We start from the raw sequence: 22052 nt of genomic DNA, 5'->3' as shown, positions 1-22052 counted from the left end.
GTAGATGGAGTAAGTGTTAATGGACACCATACCTTACTGTGGGAGTAGATGGAGTAAGTGTTAATGGACACCATACCTTACTGTGTGCGTAGATGGAGTAAGTGTTTATGGACACCATACCTGACCGTGGGAGTATATGGAGTAAGTGTTTATGGACACCATACCTTACCGTGGGAGTAGATGGAGTAAGTGTTTATGGACACCATACCTTACTGTGGGAGTAGATGGAGTAAGTGGTAATGGACACCATACCTTATTGTGGGAGTAGATGGAGTAAGTGTTATGGGCACCATACCTTACTGTGTGCGTAGATGGAGTAAGTGTTTATGGACACCATACCTTATCGTGGGAGTAGATGGAGTAAGTGTTTATAGACACCATACCTTACTGTGGGAGTAGATGGAGTAAGTGTTAATGGACACCATACCTTACTGTGGGAGTAGTTGGAGTAAGTGTTAATGGACACCATACCTTACTGTGGGAGTAGATGGAGTAAGTGTTCATAGACACCATACCTTACTGTGGGAGTAGATGGAGTAAGTGTTTATGGACACCATAGCTTACTGTGGGAGTAGATGGAGTAAGTGTTTATGGACACCATACGTTACTGTGGGAGTAGATGGAGTAAGTGTTAATGGACACCATACCTTACTGTGGGAGTAATGGAGTAAGTGTTTATGGACACTATACCTTGCTGTGTGAGTAATGGAGTAAGTGTTTATGGACACCATACCTTACCGTGGGAGAAGATGGAATAAGTGTTTATGGACACCATACCTTACTGTGGGAGTAGATGGAGTAAGTGTTTATGGACACCATACCTTACTGTGGGAGTAGATGGAGTAAGTGTTCATGACACCATACCTTACTGTGGGAGTAGATGGAATAAGTGTTCATGGACACCATACCCTACTGTAGGAGTAGATGGAGTAAGTGTTTATGGACACCATACCTTACTGCGTGCGTAGATGTAGTAAGTGTTTATGGACACCATACCTTACTGTTGGAGTAGATGGAGTAAGTGTTTATAGACACCATACCTTACTGTGTGCGTAGATGGAGTAAGTGTTTATGGACACCATACATTACTGTGTGCGTAGATGGAGTAAGTGTTTATGGACACCATACCTTACTGTGTGCGTAGATGGAGTAAGTGTTTATGGACACCATACCTTACCGAGTGAGTAATGGAGTAAGTGTTCATGGACACCATACCTTACTGTGGGAGCAGATGGAGTAAGTGGTAATGGACAAAATACCTTACTGTGGGAGTAGATGGAGTAAGTGGTAATGGACACCATACCTTACTGTGGGAGTAGATGGAGTACGTGTTTATGGACACCATACCTTACCGAGTGAGAAATGGAGTAAGTGTTTATGGACACCATACCTTACTGTGGGAGTAGATGGAGTAAGTGGTAATGGACACCATACCTGACTGTGGGAGTAGATGGAGTAAGTGTTAATGGACACCATGCCTTACTGTGGGAGTAGCTGGAGTAAGTGGTAATGGACACCATACCTTACTGTGTGCGTAGATGGAGTAAGTGGTAATGGACACCATACCTTACTGTGGGAGTAGATGGAGTAAGTGCTAATGGACACCATACCTTACTGTGGGAGTAGCTGGAGTAAGTGTTTATGGACACCATACCTTGCTGTGTGAGTAATGGAGTAAGTGTTAATGGACACCATACCTTACTGTGGGAGTAGATGGAGTAAGTGCTAATGGACACCATACCTTACTGTGGGAGTAGATGGAGTAAGTGTTTATGGATACCATACCTTACTGTGGGAGTAATGGAGTAAGTGTTTATGGACACCATACCTTGCTGTGTGAGTAATGGAGTAAGTGTTAATGGACACCATACCTTACTGTGGGAGTAGATGGAGTAAGTGTTTATGGACACCATACCTTACCGTGTGAGTAATGGAGTAAGTGTTTATGGACACCATACCTTACCGTGGGAGTAGATGGAATAAGTGTTTATGGACACCATACCTTACTGTGGGAGTAGATGGAGTAAGTGTTTATGGACACCATACCTTACTGTGGGAGTAGATGGAGTAAGTGTTCATGACACCATACCTTACTGTGGGAGTAGATGGAATAAGTGTTCATGGACACCATACCCTACTGTAGGAGTAGATGGAGTAAGTGTTTATGGACACCATACCTTACTGCGTGCGTAGATGTAGTAAGTGTTTATGGACACCATACCTTACTGTTGGAGTAGATGGAGTAAGTGTTTATAGACACCATACCTTACTGTGTGCGTAGATGGAGTAAGTGTTTATGGACACCATACATTACTGTGTGCGTAGATGGAGTAAGTGTTTATGGACACCATACCTTACTGTGTGCGTAGATGGAGTAAGTGTTTATGGACACCATACCTTACTGTGGGAGCAGATGGAGTAAGTGGTAATGGACAAAATACCTGACTGTGGGAGTAGATGGAGTAAGTGTTAATGGACACCATACCTTACTGTGGGAGTAGATGGAGTAAGTGGTAATGGATACCATACCTTACTGTGGGAGTAGATGGAGTAAGTGGTAATGGACACCATACCTTACTGTGTGCGTAGATGGAGTAAGTGTTTATGGACACCATACCTTACTGTGTGCGTAGATGGAGTAAGTGTTTATGGACACCATACCTTACTGTGGGAGCAGATGGAGTAAGTGGCAATGGACAAAATACCTTACTGTGGGAGTAGATGGAGTAAGTGGTAATGGACCATACCTTACTGTGGGAGTAGATGGAGTAAGTTGTAATGGACACCATACCTTATTGTGGGAGTAGATGGAGTAAGTGTTAATGGACACCATACCTTACTGTGGGAGTAGATGGAGTAAGTGTTTATGGACACCATACCTTACTGTGGGAGTAATGGAGTAAGTGTTTATGGACACCATACCTGACCGTGGGAGTATATGGAGTAAGTGTTTATGGACACCATACCTTACCGTGGGAGTATATGGAGTGTTTATGGACACCATACCTTACCGTGGGAGTAGATGGAGTAAGTGTTTATGGACACCATACTTTACTGTGGGAGTAGATGGAGTAAGTGGTAATGGACACCATGCCTTACTGTGAGAGTAGATGGAGTAAGTTGTAATGGACACCATACCTGACTGTGGGAGTAGAGGGAGTAAGTGTTAATGGAAACCATGCCTTACTGTGGGAGTAGATGGAGTAAGTGGTAATGGACACCATACCTTACTGTGGGAGTAGATGGAGTAAGTGGTAATGGACACCATACCTTACTGTGGGAGTAGATGGAGTAAGTGGTAATGGACACCATACCTTATTGTGGGAGTAGATGGAGTAAGTGTTAATGGACACCATACCTTACTGTGGGAGTAGATGGAGTAAGTGTTAATGGACACCATACCTTACTGTGTGCGTAGATGGAGTAAGTGTTTATGGACACCATACCTTACCGTGGGAGTAGCTGGAGTAAGTGGTAATGGACACCATACCTTACTGTGGGAGTAGATGGAGTAAGTGGTAATGGACACCATACCTTACTGTGGGAGTAGATGGAGTAAGTGGTAATGGACACCATACCTTATTGTGGGAGTAGATGGAGTAAGTGTTAATGGACACCATACCTTACTGTGGGAGTAGATGGAGTAAGTGTTTATGGACACCATACCTTGCTGTGTGAGTAATGGAGTAACTGTTAATGGACACCATACCTTACTGTGGGAGTAGATGGAGTAAGTGCTAATGGACACCATACCTTACTGTGGGAGTAGATGGAGTAAGTGTTTATGGATACCATACCTTACTGTGGGAGTAATGGAGTAAGTGTTTATGGACACCATACCTTGCTGTGTGAGTAATGGAGTAAGTGTTAATGGACACCATACCTTACTGTGGGAGTAGATGGAGTAAGTGTTTATGGACACCATACCTTACCGTGTGAGTAATGGAGTAAGTGTTTATGGACACCATACCTTACCGTGGGAGTAGATGGAATAAGTGTTTATGGACACCATACCTTACTGTGGGAGTAGATGGAGTAAAAGTTTATGGACACCATACCTTACTGTGGGAGTAGATGGAGTAAGTGTTCATGACACCATACCTTACTGTGGGAGTAGATGGAATAAGTGTTCATGGACAACATACCCTACTGTAGGAGTAGATGGAGTAAGTGTTTATGGACACCATACCTTACTGCGTGCGTAGATGTAGTAAGTGTTTATGGACACCATACCTTACTGTTGGAGTAGATGGAGTAAGTGTTTATAGACACCATACCTTACTGTGTGCGTAGATGGAGTAAGTGTTTATGGACACCATACCTTACTGTGTGCGTAGATGGAGTAAGTGTTTATGGACACCATACCTTACTGTGTGCGTAGATGGAGTAAGTGTTTATGGACACCATACCTTACTGTGGGAGTAGATGGAGTAAGTGGTAATGGACAAAATACCTGACTGTGGGAGTAGATGGAGTAAGTGTTAATGGACACCATACCTTACTGTGGGAGTAGATGGAGTAAGTGGTAATGGACACCATACCTTACTGTGGGAGTAGATGGAGTAAGTGGTAATGGACACCATACCTTACTGTGTGCGTAGATGGAGTAAGTGTTTATGGACACCATACCTTACTGTGTGCGTAGATGGAGTAAGTGTTTATGGACACCATACCTTACTGTGGGAGCAGATGGAGTAAGTGGTAATGGACAAAATACCTTACTGTGGGAGTAGATGGAGTAAGTGGTAATGGACACCATACCTTACTGTGGGAGTAGTTGGAGTAAGTTGTAATGGACACCATACCTTATTGTGGGAGTAGATGGAGTAAGTTGTAATGGACACCATACCTTATTGTAGGAGTAGATGGAGTAAGTGTTTATGGACACCATACCTTACTGCGTGCGTAGATGTAGTAAGTGTTTATGGACACCATACCTTACTGTTGGAGTAGATGGAGTAAGTGTTTATAGACACCATACCTTACTGTGTGCGTAGATGGAGTAAGTGTTTATGGACACCATACCTTACTGTGTGCGTAGATGGAGTAAGTGTTTATGGACACCATACCTTACTGTGTGCGTAGATGGAGTAAGTGTTTATGGACACCATACCTTACTGTGGGAGTAGATGGAGTAAGTGGTAATGGACAAAATACCTGACTGTGGGAGTAGATGGAGTAAGTGTTAATGGACACCATACCTTACTGTGGGAGTAGATGGAGTAAGTGGTAATGGACACCATACCTTACTGTGGGAGTAGATGGAGTAAGTGGTAATGGACACCATACCTTACTGTGTGCGTAGATGGAGTAAGTGTTTATGGACACCATACCTTACTGTGTGCGTAGATGGAGTAAGTGTTTATGGACACCATACCTTACTGTGGGAGCAGATGGAGTAAGTGGTAATGGACAAAATACCTTACTGTGGGAGTAGATGGAGTAAGTGGTAATGGACACCATACCTTACTGTGGGAGTAGTTGGAGTAAGTTGTAATGGACACCATACCTTATTGTGGGAGTAGATGGAGTAAGTGTTAATGGACACCATACCTTACTGTGGGAGTAGATGGAGTAAGTGTTTATGGACACCATACCTTACTGTGGGAGTAATGGAGTAAGTGTTTATGGACACCATACCTGACCGTGGGAGTATATGGAGTAAGTGTTTATGGACACCATACCTTACCGTGGGAGTATATGGAGTAAGTGTTTATGGACACTATACCTTACCGTGGGAGTAGATGGAGTAAGTGTTTATGGACACCATACCTTACTGTGGGAGTAGATGGAGTAAGTGGTAATGGACACCATGCCTTACTGTGAGAGTAGATGGAGTAAGTTGTAAAGGACACCATACCTGACTGTGGGAGTAGAGGGAGTAAGTGTTAATGGAAACCATGCCTTACTGTGAGAGTAGATGGAGTAAGTTGTAAAGGACACCATACCTGACTGTGGGAGTAGAGGGAGTAAGTGTTAATGGAAACCATGCCTTACTGTGGGAGTAGATGGAGTAAGTGGTAATGGACACCATACCTTACTGTGGGAGTAGATGGAGTAAGTGTTTATGGACACCATACCTTACTGTGGGAGTAATGGAGTAAGTGTTTATGGACACCATACCTGACCGTGGGAGTATATGGAGTAAGTGTTTATGGACACCATACCTTACCGTGGGAGAATATGGAGTAAGTGTTTATGGACACCATACCTTACCGTGGGAGTAGATGGAGTAAGTGTTTATGGACACCATACTTTACTGTGGGAGTAGATGGAGTAAGTGGTAATGGACACCATGCCTTACTGTGAGAGTAGATGGAGTAAGTTGTAATGGACACCATACCTGACTGTGGGAGTAGAGGGAGTAAGTGTTAATGGAAACCATGCCTTACTGTGGGAGTAGATGGAGTAAGTGGTAATGGACACCATACCTTACTGTGGGAGTAGATGGAGTAAGTGGTAATGGACACCATACCTTACTGTGGGAGTAGATGGAGTAAGTGGTAATGGACACCATACCTTATTGTGGGAGTAGATGGAGTAAGTGTTAATGGACACCATACCTTACTGTGGGAGTAGATGGAGTAAGTGTTAATGGACACCATACCTTACTGTGTGCGTAGATGGAGTAAGTGTTTATGGACACCATACCTTACCGTGGGAGTAGCTGGAGTAAGTGGTAATGGACACCATACCTTACTGTGGGAGTAGATGGAGTAAGTGCTAATGGACACCATACCTTACTGTGGGAGTAGATGGAGTAAGTGGTAATGGACACCATACCTTATTGTGGGAGTAGATGGAGTAAGTGTTAATGGACACCATACCTTACTGTGGGAGTAGATGGAGTAAGTGCTAATGGACACCATACCTTACTGTGGGAGTAGATGGAGTAAGTGTTTATGGATACCATACCTTACTGTGGGAGTAATGGAGTAAGTGTTTATGGACACCATACCTTGCTGTGTGAGTAATGGAGTAAGTGTTAATGGACACCATACCTTACTGTGGGAGTAGATGGAGTAAGTGTTTATGGACACCATACCTTACCGTGTGAGTAATGGAGTAAGTGTTTATGGACACCATACCTTACCGTGGGAGTAGATGGAATAAGTGTTTATGGACACCATACCTTACTGTGGGAGTAGATGGAGTAAAAGTTTATGGACACCATACCTTACTGTGGGAGTAGATGGAGTAAGTGTTCATGACACCATACCTTACTGTGGGAGTAGATGGAATAAGTGTTCATGGACACCATACCCTACTGTAGGAGTAGATGGAGTAAGTGTTTATGGACACCATACCTTACTGCGTGCGTAGATGTAGTAAGTGTTTATGGACACCATACCTTACTGTTGGAGTAGATGGAGTAAGTGTTTATAGACACCATACCTTACTGTGTGCGTAGATGGAGTAAGTGTTTATGGACACCATACCTTACTGTGTGCGTAGATGGAGTAAGTGTTTATGGACACCATACCTTACTGTGTGCGTAGATGGAGTAAGTGTTTATGGACACCATACCTTACTGTGGGAGTAGATGGAGTAAGTGGTAATGGACAAAATACCTGACTGTGGGAGTAGATGGAGTAAGTGTTAATGGACACCATACCTTACTGTGGGAGTAGATGGAGTAAGTGGTAATGGACACCATACCTTACTGTGTGCGTAGATGGAGTAAGTGTTTATGGACACCATACCTTACTGTGTGCGTAGATGGAGTAAGTGTTTATGGACACCATACCTTACTGTGGGAGCAGATGGAGTAAGTGGTAATGGACAAAATACCTTACTGTGGGAGTAGATGGAGTAAGTGGTAATGGACACCATACCTTACTGTGGGAGTAGTTGGAGTAAGTTGTAATGGACACCATACCTTATTGTGGGAGTAGATGGAGTAAGTGTTAATGGACACCATACCTTACTGTGGGAGTAGATGGAGTAAGTGTTTATGGACACCATACCTTACTGTGGGAGTAATGGAGTAAGTGTTTATGGACACCATACCTGACCGTGGGAGTATATGGAGTAAGTGTTTATGGACACCATACCTTACCGTGGGAGTATATGGAGTAAGTGTTTATGGACACCATACCTTACCGTGGGAGTAGATGGAGTAAGTGTTTATGGACACCATACCTTACTGTGGGAGTAGATGGAGTAAGTGGTAATGGACACCATGCCTTACTGTGAGAGTAGATGGAGTAAGTTGTAAAGGACACCATACCTGACTGTGGGAGTAGAGGGAGTAAGTGTTAATGGAAACCATGCCTTACTGTGGGAGTAGATGGAGTAAGTGGTAATGGACACCATACCTTACTGTGGGAGTAGATGGAGTAAGTGGTAATGGACACCATACCTTACTGTGGGAGTAGATGGAGTAAGTGTTTATGGACACCATACCTTACTGTGGGAGTAATGGAGTAAGTGTTTATGGACACCATACCTGACCGTGGGAGTATATGGAGTAAGTGTTTATGGACACCATACCTTACCGTGGGAGTATATGGAGTAAGTGTTTATGGACACCATACCTTACCGTGGGAGTAGATGGAGTAAGTGTTTATGGACACCATACTTTACTGTGGGAGTAGATGGAGTAAGTGGTAATGGACACCATGCCTTACTGTGAGAGTAGATGGAGTAAGTTGTAATGGACACCATACCTGACTGTGGGAGTAGAGGGAGTAAGTGTTAATGGAAACCATGTCTTACTGTGGGAGTAGATGGAGTAAGTGGTAATGGACACCATACCTTACTGTGGGAGTAGATGGAGTAAGTGGTAATGGACACCATACCTTACTGTGGGAGTAGATGGAGTAAGTGGTAATGGACACCATACCTTATTGTGGGAGTAGATGGAGTAAGTGTTAATGGACACCATACCTTACTGTGGGAGTAGATGGAGTAAGTGTTAATGGACACCATACCTTACTGTGTGCGTAGATGGAGTAAGTGTTTATGGACACCATACCTTACCGTGGGAGTAGCTGGAGTAAGTGGTAATGGACACCATACCTTACCGTGGGAGTAGCTGGAGTAAGTGGTAATGGACACCATACCTTACTGTGGGAGTAGATGGAGTAAGTGGTAATGGACACCATACCTTACTGTGGGAGTAGATGGAGTAAGTGGTAATGGACACCATACCTTACTGTGGGAGTAGATGGAGTAAGTGGTAATGGACACCATACCTTACTGTGTGCGTAGATGGAGTAAGTGTTTATGGACACCATACCTTACTGTGTGCGTAGATGGAGTAAGTGTTTATGGACACCATACCTTACTGTGGGAGCAGATGGAGTAAGTGGTAATGGACAAAATACCTTACTGTGGGAGTAGATGGAGTAAGTGGTAATGGACACCATACCTTACTGTGGGAGTAGTTGGAGTAAGTTGTAATGGACACCATACCTTATTGTGGGAGTAGATGGAGTAAGTGTTAATGGACACCATACCTTACTGTGGGAGTAGATGGAGTAAGTGTTTATGGACACCATACCTTACTGTGGGAGTAATGGAGTAAGTGTTTATGGACACCATACCTGACCGTGGGAGTATATGGAGTAAGTGTTTATGGACACCATACCTTACCGTGGGAGTATATGGAGTAAGTGTTTATGGACACCATACCTTACCGTGGGAGTAGATGGAGTAAGTGTTTATGGACACCATACCTTACTGTGGGAGTAGATGGAGTAAGTGGTAATGGACACCATGCCTTACTGTGAGAGTAGATGGAGTAAGTTGTAAAGGACACCATACCTGACTGTGGGAGTAGAGGGAGTAAGTGTTAATGGAAACCATGCCTTACTGTGGGAGTAGATGGAGTAAGTGGTAATGGACACCATACCTTACTGTGGGAGTAGATGGAGTAAGTGGTAATGGACACCATACCTTACTGTGGGAGTAGATGGAGTAAGTGTTTATGGACACCATACCTTACTGTGGGAGTAATGGAGTAAGTGTTTATGGACACCATACCTGACCGTGGGAGTATATGGAGTAAGTGTTTATGGACACCATACCTTACCGTGGGAGTATATGGAGTAAGTGTTTATGGACACCATACCTTACCGTGGGAGTAGATGGAGTAAGTGTTTATGGACACCATACTTTACTGTGGGAGTAGATGGAGTAAGTGGTAATGGACACCATGCCTTACTGTGAGAGTAAATGGAGTAAGTTGTAATGGACACCATACCTGACTGTGGGAGTAGAGGGAGTAAGTGTTAATGGAAACCATGTCTTACTGTGGGAGTAGATGGAGTAAGTGGTAATGGACACCATACCTTACTGTGGGAGTAGATGGAGTAAGTGGTAATGGACACCATACCTTACTGTGGGAGTAGATGGAGTAAGTGGTAATGGACACCATACCTTATTGTGGGAGTAGATGGAGTAAGTGTTAATGGACACCATACCTTACTGTGGGAGTAGATGGAGTAAGTGTTAATGGACACCATACCTTACTGTGTGCGTAGATGGAGTAAGTGTTTATGGACACCATACCTTACCGTGGGAGTAGCTGGAGTAAGTGGTAATGGACACCATACCTTACCGTGGGAGTAGCTGGAGTAAGTGGTAATGGACACCATACCTTACTGTGGGAGTAGATGGAGTAAGTGGTAATGGACACCATACCTTACTGTGGGAGTAGATGGAGTAAGTGGTAATGGACACCATACCTTATTGTGGGAGTAGATGGAGTAAGTGTTAATGGACACCATACCTTACTGTGGGAGTAGATGGAGTAAGTGTTTATGGACACCATACCTTGCTGTGTGAGTAATGGAGTAACTGTTAATGGACACCATACCTTACTGTGGGAGTAGATGGAGTAAGTGCTAATGGACACCATACCTTACTGTGGGAGTAGATGGAGTAAGTGTTTATGGATACCATACCTTACTGTGGGAGTAATGGAGTAAGTGTTTATGGACACCATACCTTGCTGTGTGAGTAATGGAGTAAGTGTTAATGGACACCATACCTTACTGTGGGAGTAGATGGAGTAAGTGTTTATGGACACCATACCTTACCGTGTGAGTAATGGAGTAAGTGTTTATGGACACCATACCTTACCGTGGGAGTAGATGGAATAAGTGTTTATGGACACCATACCTTACTGTGGGAGTAGATGGAGTAAAAGTTTATGGACACCATACCTTACTGTGGGAGTAGATGGAGTAAGTGTTCATGACACCATACCTTACTGTGGGAGTAGATGGAATAAGTGTTCATGGACACCATACCCTACTGTAGGAGTAGATGGAGTAAGTGTTTATGGACACCATACCTTACTGCGTGCGTAGATGTAGTAAGTGTTTATGGACACCATACCTTACTGTTGGAGTAGATGGAGTAAGTGTTTATAGACACCATACCTTACTGTGTGCGTAGATGGAGTAAGTGTTTATGGACACCATACCTTACTGTGTGCGTAGATGGAGTAAGTGTTTATGGACACCATACCGTACTGTGTGCGTAGATGGAGTAAGTGTTTATGGACACCATACCTTACTGTGGGAGTAGATGGAGTAAGTGGTAATGGACAAAATACCTGACTGTGGGAGTAGATGGAGTAAGTGTTAATGGACACCATACCTTACTGTGGGAGTAGATGGAGTAAGTGGTAATGGACACCATACCTTACTGTGGGAGTAGATGGAGTAAGTGGTAATGGACACCATACCTTACTGTGTGCGTAGATGGAGTAAGTGTTTATGGACACCATACCTTACTGTGTGCGTAGATGGAGTAAGTGTTTATGGACACCATACCTTACTGTGGGAGCAGATGGAGTAAGTGGTAATGGACAAAATACCTTACTGTGGGAGTAGATGGAGTAAGTGGTAATGGACACCATACCTTACTGTGGGAGTAGTTGGAGTAAGTTGTAATGGACACCATACCTTATTGTGGGAGTAGATGGAGTAAGTGTTAATGGACACCATACCTTACTGTGGGAGTAGATGGAGTAAGTGTTTATGGACACCATACCTTACTGTGGGAGTAATGGAGTAAGTGTTTATGGACACCATACCTGACCGTGGGAGTATATGGAGTAAGTGTTTATGGACACCATACCTTACCGTGGGAGTATATGGAGTAAGTGTTTATGGACACCATACCTTACCGTGGGAGTAGATGGAGTAAGTGTTTATGGACACCATACCTTACTGTGGGAGTAGATGGAGTAAGTGGTAATAGACACCATACCTTATTGTGGGAGTAGATGGAGTAAGTGTTAATGGACACCATTCCTTACTGTGGGAGTAGATGGAGTAAGTGTTAATGGACACCATGCCTTACTGTGGGAGTAGATGGAGTAAGTGGTAATGGACACCATACCTGACTGTGGGAGTAGATGGAGTAAGTGTTAATGGACACCAAGCCTTACTGTGGGAGTAGCTGGAGTAAGTGGTAATGGACACCATACCTTACTGTGGGAGTAGATGGAGTAAGTGTTAATGGACACCATACCTTACTGTGGGAGTAGATGGAGTAAGTGTTAATGGACACCATACCTTACTGTGTGCGTAGATGGAGTAAGTGTTTATGGACACCATACCTGACCGTGGGAGTATATGGAGTAAGTGTTTATGGACACCATACCTTACCGTGGGAGTAGATGGAGTAAGTGTTTATGGACACCATACCTTATCGTGGGAGTAGATGGATTAAGTGGTAATGGACACCATACCTTATTGTGGGAGTAGATGGAGTAAGTGTTAATGGACACCATGCCTTACTGTGAGAGTAGATGGAGTAAGTTGTAATGGACACCATACCTGACTGTGGGAGTAGAGGGAGTAAGTGTTAATGGACACCATGCCTTACTGTGGGAGTAGATGGAGTAAGTGGTAATGGACACCATACCTTACTGTGGGAGTGGATGGAGTAAGTGGTAAGGACACCATACCTTACTGTGGGAGTAGATGGAGTAAGTGGTAATGGACACCATACCTTATTGTGGGAGTAGATGTAGTAAGTGGTAATGGACACCATACCTTACTGTGGGAGTAATGGAGTAAGTGTTTATGGACACCATACCTGACCGTGGGAGTAGATGGAGTAAGTGTTTATGGACACCATACCTTACCGTGGGAGTATATGGAGTAAGTGTTTATGGACACCATACCTTACCGTGGGAGTAGCTGGAGTAAGTGGTAATGGACACCATACCTTACTGTGGGAGTAGATGGAGTAAGTGGTAATGGACACCATACCTTACTGTGGGAGTAGATGGAGTAAGTGGTAATGGACACCATACCTTATTGTGGGAGTAGATGGAGTAAGTGTTAATGGACACCATACCTTACTGTGGGAGTAGATGGAGTAAGTGTTAATGGACACCATACCTTACTGTGTGCGTAGATGGAGTAAGTGTTTATGGACACCATACCTTACTGTGTGCGTAGATGGAGTAAGTGTTTATGGACACCATACCTTACTGTGGGAGTAATGGAGTAAGTGTTTATGGACACCATACCTGACCGTGGGAGTATATGGAGTAAGTGTTTATGGACACCATACCTTACCGTGGGAGTAGATGGAGTAAGTGTTTATGGACACCATACCTTACTGTGGGAGTAGATGGAGTAAGTGTTAATGGACACCATACCTTACTGTGTGCGTAGATGGAGTAAGTGTTTATGGACACCATACCTTACTGTGGGAGTAGATGGAGTAAGTGTTAATGGACACCATACCTTACTGTGGGAGTAGATGGAGTAAGTGTTTATGAACACCATACCTTACTGTGTGCGTAAGTGTTTATGGACACCATACCTTACTGTGTGCATAGATGGCTGAGCCCAGTAGTTTCCAGGTGCCTCCACGGCGGTCCATGCGGAGCATGCGCAGAATCTGCAGGAAGCGCAGACTGCGCAGGGACGTGGCAAGCACATTGCCTTGGTTACGCACAGCAACCACCGGAACCGAGGCAATCAGCACAAAAATATCTACCAGAGAGAAAATGAAAAGACAAAACATCCCAAATTAGATTCAATTCATAAACCAATTGTCAATTTGTATAACATAGGGAAGGTTTCCCAGACACAGATTAAGCCTAGTGGAGAATCTCTATTGAACATGATTTTTGGTCTAGAACTAGGCTTAATCTGTGTCTGGGAAACCAGCCTATAGTTATATATTTAACTCATAAGTCTACAATATCAACCAGATCAACCAGATATAAAGAATTCTGTGTGAGAGGATGATTGTGTTCTGAAAAGTTCTAGGTCATATTCAGTAGGGTTCATTAGGGAAAACAGCCCATAGATGTATATTTAGCTGATAAGTCTACAATATCACATAGATATAAAGAATGCTGTGTGAGTGGATGATTGAGTTTTGAAAAATCTGATAACAACATGTTCATTAGGGCACGCAACAGCAGAAAATGTTGTAAAACCTTTTGCATTTGAGCATTTGTTATTGGACAAGTCCAGGTAGTCCCAGCCAGGTAGTCCCTGTTCCAGTCCATTTTTCTTCCTTTTGGTGCCTAATGAACACAACTCTGGATGTAGTGCCAACAGGTTGCTCTGGGTTAGTCCTTATTTGATAGGGAATATCTGTATTTACTATTTAAAGACATGGCTGTGTACTAGTATATTTTAGTAATTAGCTAAAGGGCTTACTACACTGTACGTCAGGTTCAGTCTTTTACGCTTATGACATGTCACACTGTGCGATTTGACCAAATAAAAATCTTGATATCAACCTGGCCAGATTGTACAATTTGCTTGTCAACTTCAGCAGTGTATTTGATCTGTGTATGTCCCTCCCTCTAATCTTACAGTATATGCGAGTAAAGTGAGTTCGTCAAAACTGAAAGCATGCATCTTAGAAAAAGTTTTCAAAACCAAACTTTATATGTCCCAACTTGGCTTATTCGCTGTGGTAGAACGTTTATTTTGATTGGCAATTTTGTGCACGTATCAAAATCCCATCAGGTAGCCTGATTTCAGATGTGTCATGTAAACAAGATTATTAGGGAAATTGTTATTTTTGCAAAGCATGTTAACGTTTAAATCAAACTATTATATTCATCTGACTGTGCATACTCAGTGCCACCCATGTTCCAACAGGTCAGTCACAGGGATCGAATCGTAACACCAGCCACACTACATGATAATGGCTCAATATTTCTGACACTGACAGAACTTTGTCGGAGCCTACAACTGCACGTAGTGGTGCTTCATTGGCAAACCTAAACCCTGTCACACTGAACAAGCCAAGATATCCGACAATCGTTTACGACCGAAGAATTTGCCCACGAGGACATTTTTGTCTGGGACGGCAAAATCGTAGCATAAGACGGCTAAAATTGTACAGTCTATGCAGGCCTTAAGGGATTTTGTAACAGCATTTTAAATTCCATTGAGTGTATATGCATTTTGTACTTAACATTTTCAGATATGGCCCTGACTAATAATGAATAATAAATAATAGTAGTAAATGGTAATTATAATTACGTGCACTGCAAATAATCAAGGACTAAAAATGAAAGACATGCTAAATCTGTTTATTTGGATGAAGAGACTGCTGCGCTCTTAATATGGCTGTGTACTGGTAAAACCAAAAGTATTCTGTACTTCCTCAATCTTACCTAAAATACATAATGGCTTGCGGGCAAATTTGAGCCGCCCCCTCCATCCTTTGTATCTGGAGCAACAGCCTGCCGACCATATTCTCAACCCAAACTCTGTTCCGAAGACAAATATGGTGGATGTTTCCTGAGAAAGTCAAACAAGGCAAATAGAATACCTTCAGTAACATCAAATTAAATGTTGCTATCATTATGAATTATTATGCATTATTATGCATTACATTAATTAGTACATATTATTGCAATTGGACCCAATATTAAAATGTGTTGTATTTATGATGCATGTATTTCAATATTGGACTTTTGTGCATTTATTTACAAGATAAATCTTCAAACTTACCAATATAACAAGCCAATGGCCGGAGGCCTTTTCGTGTTCTTTGAAAGTTGTTAGTATGGCCAATATCAAACATCCCAGCACAATCAAAAATCTGCAAAGACAGAAAACTAGAACAGTTCACAATAGATTCAGGAGAATGTATGGCCAGCCATTTCGCACCAAAGGCAGCCCATATGCTGCAATAAGAAAGTATGCTTCATTAGTAAATGGAATTGTATTTTTATGAACAATAATTGTCTACAGTGAACTCAATTTGAGACTGTATTCCGTCCGACCTAGTAGCCATTTTGTAATCACAAAGCCATGCCACTAGGGGGACATCAGTCCTTTCTAATGTGTGGGTTTATAGAAATCTCTGCTTTATATATCCCCTAAATAAACCAAATTAATGGAGTGGAGAGGTTCCCAGATCCTCAAAAACACCACATTTGACCACAAAACGTCTATTTTATCTAAAATGTCTTAAACAATTGTAAACAGACTTAGTATCTCATTAACTGACTGTCGTCTTTAGAGAACTGGAGCACATGTTAAAATGATATACACAACTGAGGTTCACACAGAAGATACTCATCAACATTCCCTTACATTTGTAGATATTAATTAGTCGGTCCTGTAGGTATGCTGATTTGAAACCGGATTGGTCCATTTCACTTCGGTCTCTTTTTTAGTTGAAATTGTAAAGTGAAACAATACAACTCAGTTTGGCTCAGTGAGGGGTTGGAAGTTGTCACTCCCGGATGCCTGCTAACAGGATATGGTCGAGAGAGTACAGGCCATGTGCCAAACAGAGCCATCAATCAAGTAAGTGCCTGAGCCCCTAATGTCACGCTATTGCCTATGTAGTGCACTACTTTTGGCCAGGGCTCTACAAGCAAATAGGGTGCCATTTGGTACGTAACCACTGTGTACAGTTCTAGCTACCTACAGTCAGGAAGTGTTGCTACGGTAGCCCCCACTGTTACTCTATCAATTACCAGGGGAACCAATTCAGGAGGTGCACATTCAAGCCCAGGACTAAAACACTTGTTTCAACTGTTCAACTGGTTCTAGCCCAGTACTAACAAGCCCAGTACTAACACACCTGTTTCAACTGATAGTGTTCTAGCCCAGTACTAACACACCTGTTTCAACTGATCGTGTTCTAGCCCAGTACTAACACACCTGTTACAACTGATCGTGTTCTAGCCCAGTAATAACACACCAGTTACAACTGATCGTGTTCTAGCCCAGTACTAACACACCTGTTACAACTGATCAACTGGTTCTAGCCCAGTACTAACAAGCCCAGTACTAACACACCTGTTTCAACTGATCGTGGTCTAGCCCAGTACTAACACACCTGTTTCAACTGATCGTGTTCTAGCCCAGCACTAACAAGCCCAGTACGAACACACATGTTTCAACTGATCAACTAGTTCTAGCCCAGTACTAACACAATTGTTACAACTGATCATGTTCTAGCCCAGTACTAACACACCTGTTACAACTGATCGTGTTCTAGCCCAGTAATAACACACCAGTTACAACTGATCGTGTTCTAGCCCAGTACTAACACACCTGTTACAACTGATCAACTGGTTCTAGCCCAGTACTAACAAGCCCAGTACTAACACACCTGTTTCAACTGATCGTGTTCAAGCCCAGGACTAACACACCTGTTACAACTGATCAACTAGTTCTAGCCCAGTACTAACACACCTGTTTCAACTCATCGTGTTCAAGCCCAGTACTAACACACCTGTTGCAACTGATCGTGTTCTAGCCCAGTAATAACGCACCAGTTACAACTGATCGTGTTCTAGCCCAGGACTAACACATCTGTTTCAACTTATCGTGTTCTAGCCCAGTAGTAACACATCTGTTTTACTGATCGTGTTCTAGCCCAGTACTAACACACCTGTTACAACTGATCGTGTTCTAGCCCAGATACTAACACACCAGTTACAACTGATCGTGTTCTAGCCCAGTACTAACACACCTGTTTCAACTGATCGTGTTCTAGCCCAGTAATAAAACACCAATTACAACTGATCGTGTTCTAGCCCAGTACTAACACACATGTTTCAACTGATCAACTGGTTCTAACAAGCTCAGAACTAACACACCTGTTTCAACTGATAAACTAGTTCTAGCCCAGTACTAACACACCTGTTTTAACTGATCGTGTTCTAGCCTAGCACTAACACACCTGTTTCAACTGATCGTGTTCTAGCCCAGTAATAAAACACCAATTACAACTGATCGTGTTCTAGCCCAGTACTAACACACATGTTTCAACTGATCAACGAGTTCTATCCCAGTACTAACACACCTGTTACAACTGATCGTGTTCTAGCCCAGTAGTAACACACCTGTTTCAACTGATCGTGTTCTAGCCAAGTACTAACACACCTGTTACAACTGATTGTGTTCTAGCCCAGTATTAACACACGTTTCAACTGATCGTGTTCTAGCCCAGTACGAACACACCTGTTTAAACTGATCAACTAGTTCTAATAAGCCAGGTACTAACACACCTGTTTCAACTGATCAACTAGTTCTAACAAGCCCAGTACTAACACACCTGTTAAAACTGATCGTGTTCTAGCTCAGTACTAACACACCTGTTTCAACTGATCAACTAGTTCTAACAAGCCCAGTACTAACATACCTGTTAAAACTGATCGTGTTCTAGCCCAGTACTAACACACCTGTTTCAACTGATCAACTAGTTCTCGCCCAGCACTAACACACCTGTTTCAACTGATAAACTAGTTCTAGCCCAATATTAACACACCTGTTACAACTGATCATGTTCTAGCCCAGTACTAACACACCTATTATAACTGATCGTGTCCTAGCCCAGTACTAACACACCTGTTACAACTGATCGTGTTCTAGCCCAGTACTACCACACCTGTTACAACTGATCGTGTTCTAGCCCAGTACTAACACACCTGTTTCAACTGATCAACTAGTTCTAATAAGCCCAGTACTAAAACACCTGTTTCAACTGATCAACTGGTTCTAACAAGCTCAGAACTAACACACCTGTTTCAACTGATAAACTAGTTCTAGCCCAGTACTAACACACCTGTTTTAACTGATCGTGTTCTAGCCTAGCACTAACACACCTGTTTCAACTGATCGTGTTCTAGCCCAGTACTAACAAACCTGTTTCAACTGATCAACTACAGTGCCTTGTGAAAGTATTCGGCCCCCTTGAACTTTGCGACCTTTTGCCACATTTCAGGCTTCAAACATAAAGATATAAAACTGTATTTTTTTGTGAAGAATCAACAACAAGTGGGACACAATCATGAAGTGGAATGACATTTATTGGATATTTCAAACTTTTTTAACAAATCAAGAACTGAGAAATTGGGCGTGCAAAATTATTCAGCCCCTCTACTTTCAGTGCAGCAAACTCTCTCCAGAAGTTCAGTGAGGATCTCTGAATGATCCAATGTTGACCTAAATGACTAATGATGATAAATACAATCCACTTGTGTGTAATCAAGTCTCCGTATAAATGCACCTGCACTGTGATAGTCTCAGAGGTCCGTTAAAAGCGCAGAGAGCATCATGAAGAACAAGGAACACACCAGACAGGTCCGAGATACTGTTGTGAAGACGTTTAAAGCCGGATTTGGATACAAAAAGATATCCCAAGCTTTAAACATCCCAAGGAGCACTGTGCAAGCGATAATATTGAAATGGAAGGAGTATCAGACCACTGCAAATCTACCAAGACCTGGCCGTCCCTCTAAACTTTCAGCTCATACAAGGAGAAGACTGATCAGAGATGCAGCCAAGAGGCCCATGATCACTCTGGATGAACTGCAGAGATCTACAGCTGAGGTGGGAGACTCTGTCCATAGGACAACAATCAGTCGTATATTGCACAAATCTGGCCTTTATAGAAGAGTGGCAAGAAGAAAGCCATTTCTTAAAGATATCCATAAAAAGTGTCGTTTAAAGTTTGCCACAAGCCACCTGGGAGACACACCAAACATGTGCTCTGGTCAGATGAAACCAAAATTGAACTTTTTGGCAACAATGCAAAACGTTATGTTTGGCGTAAAAGCAACACAGCTGAACACACCATCCCCACTGTCAAACATGGTGGTGGCAGCATCATGGTTTTGGCCTGCTTTTCTTCAGCAGGGACAGGGAAGATGGTTAAAATTGATGGGAAGATGGATGGAGCCAAATACAGGACCATTCTGGAAGAAAACCTGATGGAGTCTGCAAAAGACCTGAGACTGGGACGGAGATTTGTCTTCCAACAAGACAATGATCCAAAACATAAAGCAAAATCTACAATGGAATGGTTCAAAAATAAACATATCCAGGTGTTAGAATGGCCAAGTCAAAGTCCAGACCTGAATCCAATCGAGAATCTGTGGAAAGAACTGAAAACTGCTGTTCACAAATGCTCTCCATCCAACCTCACTGAGCTCGAGCTGTTTTGCAAGGAGGAATGGGAAAAAAATTCAGTCTCTCGATGTGCAAAACTGATAGAGACATACCCCAAGCGACTTACAGCTGTAATCGCAGCAAAAGGTGGCGCTACAAAGTATTAACTTAAGGGGGTTGAATAATTTTGCACGCCCAATTTTTCAGTTCTTGATTTGTTAAAAAAGTTTGAAATATCCAATAAATGTTGTTCCACTTCATGATTGTGTCCCACTTGTTGTTGATTCTTCACAAAAAAATACAGTTTTATATCTTTACGTTTGAAGCCTGAAATGTGGCAAAAGGTCGCAAAGTTCAAGGGGGCCGAATACTTTCGCAAGGCACTGTAGTTCAAGTCCAGTACTAACACACCTGTTACAACTGATCTTGTTCTAGCCCAGTACTAACACACCAGTTACAACTGATTCTGTTCTAGCCCAGTACTAACACCTGTTTCAACTGATCGTGTTCTAGCCCAGTAGTAACACACCTGTTTCAACTTATCAACGAGTTCTAGCCCAGTACTAACACATATGTTGCAACTGATCGTGGTCTAGCCCAGTACTAACACGCCTGTTTCAACTGATCAACTAGTTCTAGCCCAGCACTAACACACCTGTTTCAACTGATCAGCTAGTTTTAGCCCAGAACTAACACACCTGTTACAACTGATCAATTAGTTCTAGCCCAGTACTAATGATCGTGTTCTAGCCCAGTAGTAACACACCTGTCAAAACTGATCGTGTTCTAGCCCAGTACGATCAGACCTGTTTCAATTGATCGTGTTCTAGCCCAGTACTAACACACCTGTTACAACTGATCAACTAGTTCTAGCCCAGTCCTAACACACCTGTTACAACTGATCAACTAGTTCTAGCCCAGCACTAATAAGCCCAGTACTAACACAGCTGTTACAACTGATCGTGTTCTAGCCCAGTACTAACACACCTGTTAAAACTGATCGTGTTCTAGCCCAGTACTAACACACTGCAATTTAACTAAATTAATAATCACCAAACCCAAGGTTAGTTAAATCAGGTGTGAGATAGTGCAGGGGAGGGGCCAGCTGAGTATAAGACTGTATCATCTGCATATAAATGAATGAGAGCTTCCTACTGCCTGAGCTATGTTGTTGATGTAAATTGAGACGAGCGTGTGGCCTAGGATCGAGCCTTGGGGTACACCCTTGGTGACAGGAAGTGGCTGAGACAGCCGATGTTCTGACTTTATACACTGCAATCTTCGAGAACAGTAGTTAGCAAACCAGGCCAAAGACCTCTCAGAGACACCAATACTCCTTAGCCGGCCCACAAGAATGGAATGGTCTACTGAAAATAATCATGGCCTCTAAACCTTCAAGCTGCATACTGGACCCTATTCCAACTAAACTACTGAAAGAGCTGCTTCCTGTGCTTGGCCCTCCTATGTTGAACATAATAAACAGCTCTCTATTCACAGGATGTGTACCAAAGTCACTAAAAGTGGCAGTAATAAAGTCTCTCTTGAAAAAGCCAAACCTAGACCCAGAAAATATTTTTTTAAACTATCGGCCTAAATCGAATCTCCCATTCCTCTCAAAAATGTTTAGAAAAAACTGTTGTGTAGCAACTCACAGCCTTCCCGAAGAAAAACAATGTATATGAAACGCTTCAG

General features: G+C 42.7%; 1 protein-coding gene across 2 annotated transcripts in view; it reads right to left on the bottom strand.

Annotated features, from left to right (window-relative positions):
* The window catches only part of kcnq3 (potassium voltage-gated channel, KQT-like subfamily, member 3), a 153974-nt gene that overhangs the window by 45355 nt on the left and 86567 nt on the right, over window positions 1-22052 (bottom strand). For both annotated transcript variants that reach the window (XM_021612598.2, XM_021612599.2), the window contains exons 3-5: window positions 15960-16050; window positions 15620-15746; window positions 13798-13970 (exon numbers count right to left, since the gene is read on the bottom strand). In XM_021612598.2, coding sequence (XP_021468273.1) covers window positions 13798-13970; window positions 15620-15746; window positions 15960-16050 — 391 coding nt within the window. The remainder of the gene's footprint in view (window positions 1-13797; window positions 13971-15619; window positions 15747-15959; window positions 16051-22052) is intronic.

The sequence above is a fragment of the Oncorhynchus mykiss genome, chromosome 8, assembly GCF_013265735.2.
Source record: "Oncorhynchus mykiss isolate Arlee chromosome 8, USDA_OmykA_1.1, whole genome shotgun sequence".
NCBI lineage: Eukaryota > Metazoa > Chordata > Actinopteri > Salmoniformes > Salmonidae > Oncorhynchus > Oncorhynchus mykiss.
Note: the sequence above shows the minus strand (reverse complement) of the source record. Positions and strands in the feature narration are given on the sequence as shown.